General features: G+C 32.6%; 1 protein-coding gene across 1 annotated transcript in view; it reads right to left on the bottom strand.

Annotated features, from left to right (window-relative positions):
- Nucleotides 1–1,083: 1,083 nt before the first annotated feature.
- LOC106466789 (band 4.1-like protein 4A) overlaps nucleotides 1,084–2,675 on the bottom strand; it is a 165,176-nt gene continuing 163,584 nt past the window's right edge. The window contains exon 23 of the mRNA XM_022394872.1: nucleotides 1,084–1,168. Within this exon, the coding sequence (XP_022250580.1) occupies nucleotides 1,100–1,168 (69 nt within the window). The 3' untranslated portion in view covers nucleotides 1,084–1,099. The remainder of the gene's footprint in view (nucleotides 1,169–2,675) is intronic.

The following is a 2,675-nucleotide window of genomic DNA, read 5'->3' as shown; positions in this document are numbered from 1 at the left end:
TTACTCTCTCTCTCTCTATATATATATATATATATATATATACCATTTTTTCCTTGTATAAATTTTCTTTGTGTTATTTTTAAGTAGTTATTGGTCAAGATTTAGTTTTTCAGTAAGAAAACTTTTGGTACTGATGTGTTACGGCAACTGAAAACTTGAAGGAAAGAATATTTATCCTATTAGGTATGTATACTCAAAAAATGTCTCAACAAACAATTATTATATCACACACATACACAAAAAAAGAAATTGAAGCCAGAATGCTAATAAACAATACACTGTACAAAACCCAAACTGTTTTTCTTATTTAAATGGAAAACATAAGAAATTAACTGATTATTATACCAATTGAGTAACAATGAATAATCAGGTCTGTATGGTATGAGACATAGGGGAGTACAATCCAAAATTGGACCTCCTTATATCACTCTCTGGGAGCCCTAAGGGTACATGCTAGGTTTGGTGACAATTACTACAGCAGTTTGACAGTTATAAGAAGAGAGACACACACCCACAGACTTTTGTCAAACAATGGTTCAGATTGCATAACAATTTTTAAACACCCAGTATAAATGATTGCTGTTATGGATACAAAACAATCCATGAATAAATGTAAAATATAAGTAAAACATTATCATGCTGTTGATATGCAAATACTAAAGGTGTGGTAATCCAGACATATGATACTCCTAGTAAATACTGTTTTCTTTGTTGCAAGATTCATGAGATAAAATAATCACTATAAGCAACTTACTGATTCATTGACAAACCATTTCTGGATTAAAGAAAAAATTAAGTTGTAATTCTGCATGCACATTCATATACATGGTAAATTTCTTTTTATTTATCTCTTTGTACTAATTTTGTTTCATGAATACTTTTAAGTTCAGAATAAGGTATTATTAAAGAAAATACTTTAAAATTACGTTTTATTCTACTTAGATTAAAGGATAATTTAAATCCTACCTTAATGATATTATAAAGATGAAGGATTAAGAAATACATAAATTAATATTAATTCTTAAAAATAGATTTAATTTTCATTTTAAAATTTTAATAAACAACAATTTCTGTAATATAAAATATTCCAGTTATTTTCTTACCTTGTATTTGGTAACTTTGTCTGACTGCCAGTGTATTCAGGATGTAATGTGCTACTGTCTAAATTCTGTTAACAAATAAGCATAGATACTTAAATCTTCTACATTATCATTAATAGAATATATGAGAAAATATTCGAATTGAAAAAGAAAATTAAAGGTTAACTTTCTTGTCAAATTTACTGGAAGGTTTGAAAAAACAATTCATTTAAGAATGAACACCATATTCCAAATGTAGCCTAACCAGTAACCTATACAATGAAATTATAACCTCTTTAGACTTGTATTCAATATTTCTGTAGAAACAACCTAAAATCCTATTTGCCCAACCATTAACAACAGCACACTGCTTGGATGGCTTAAGAGACTGATCAACCACTACACCAAGATTCATTTTTTTCATAACACTGTTAAGGTTATTCCCATTTACATTATACTGTTACGTATCTGCTTGTTTGTTAATTTCCGGTATAAATTCTTTCAGAGGAACTTCAACGATACAAGTCCCTTTTTGATTAAAACTAATTAATTTTTTCTCGATACAAAGTTTAGTAATATACAGAATTTCCACAGTCACTTTAAACTTAACAACCTTTATAACACACACTATCGCTATAAGTCACAGTGATTCACACACTTTACTTATGGTGCCTACTGGTCTCTTGACTCAATTATCTCTCTCTTCAATCCCGCTGGTTTTCTCGCCAGGCTTATATATTAAAAAAGAGGGCATCTCGATCAGACTAGAGTTGCTGGGCAAATTCATGATCCTTCGAGAAACTACGGTGCATATGCTCCTAGCATCACCTGACTTCTGCTATTGTAACACTGTCCCTTAGTATTGTTTGTCCCGAACAATAGCCACTTACATTAAACCAATAGATAATTAACAATAACTTAATTAAATGTACAGAATTTACAAACACAAAATTAAAATACAACAACGTATCTTAATTTTACAGGACGTTTCTTCTTTCGTACTGGTCTCCATCTCATTGGCTTCTGCTTCACGTGGGGTTCATCTGCTCCATCAGGAAATGTCTCATTATCGGTAGTAGTCACATTAGTGGTAGTAACTTCATTAACAGCTTCTCTGTTTTCCTTCTCAAAACCGGGTTGAGTTTCTTCTTCGACAGTGGCTTTTTCAGGAGACATGTCTTCAGCAGCATCATTTGTTCCGTTGTTCACTTTGTCCCAACTGAAATGTCCTGGACTGTGATAACGCCAAAGCCTGTAGGCATGCACTACCTTTGGCTTACCTCACTGACCACATTTTATTCAGAAAGTCACATCTGAGAGACAGTCCACTATGTCATATGGACCTTCCCATGGAGAAGACAACTTAGGAGACTTCCCTTTGGTCTTCCTGAGAGAATACAACCACACCTTGTCTCCTGGTACAAAGCTGACTTTAATAGATTTCTTATCATAACATAGCTTCATGGAATCAGGAGACGTTTTTAAGTTAAAATGCACTTTCAGCTAACACTTTCATGAACTCTGACACTTTTTTAAGCAACTCTTCGTAAGGTGGGCATCCTGTTATCAGGTCCACTAGCAACCGAAGTTCCCGAC

Source organism: Limulus polyphemus, unplaced genomic scaffold, assembly GCF_000517525.1.
Source record: "Limulus polyphemus unplaced genomic scaffold, Limulus_polyphemus-2.1.2 Scaffold2381, whole genome shotgun sequence".
In the NCBI taxonomy this organism is placed as follows: Eukaryota; Metazoa; Arthropoda; class Merostomata; order Xiphosura; family Limulidae; genus Limulus; species Limulus polyphemus.
The sequence above is the reverse complement of the archived record's forward strand: the minus strand, read 5'-3'. Positions and strand labels throughout refer to the sequence as shown.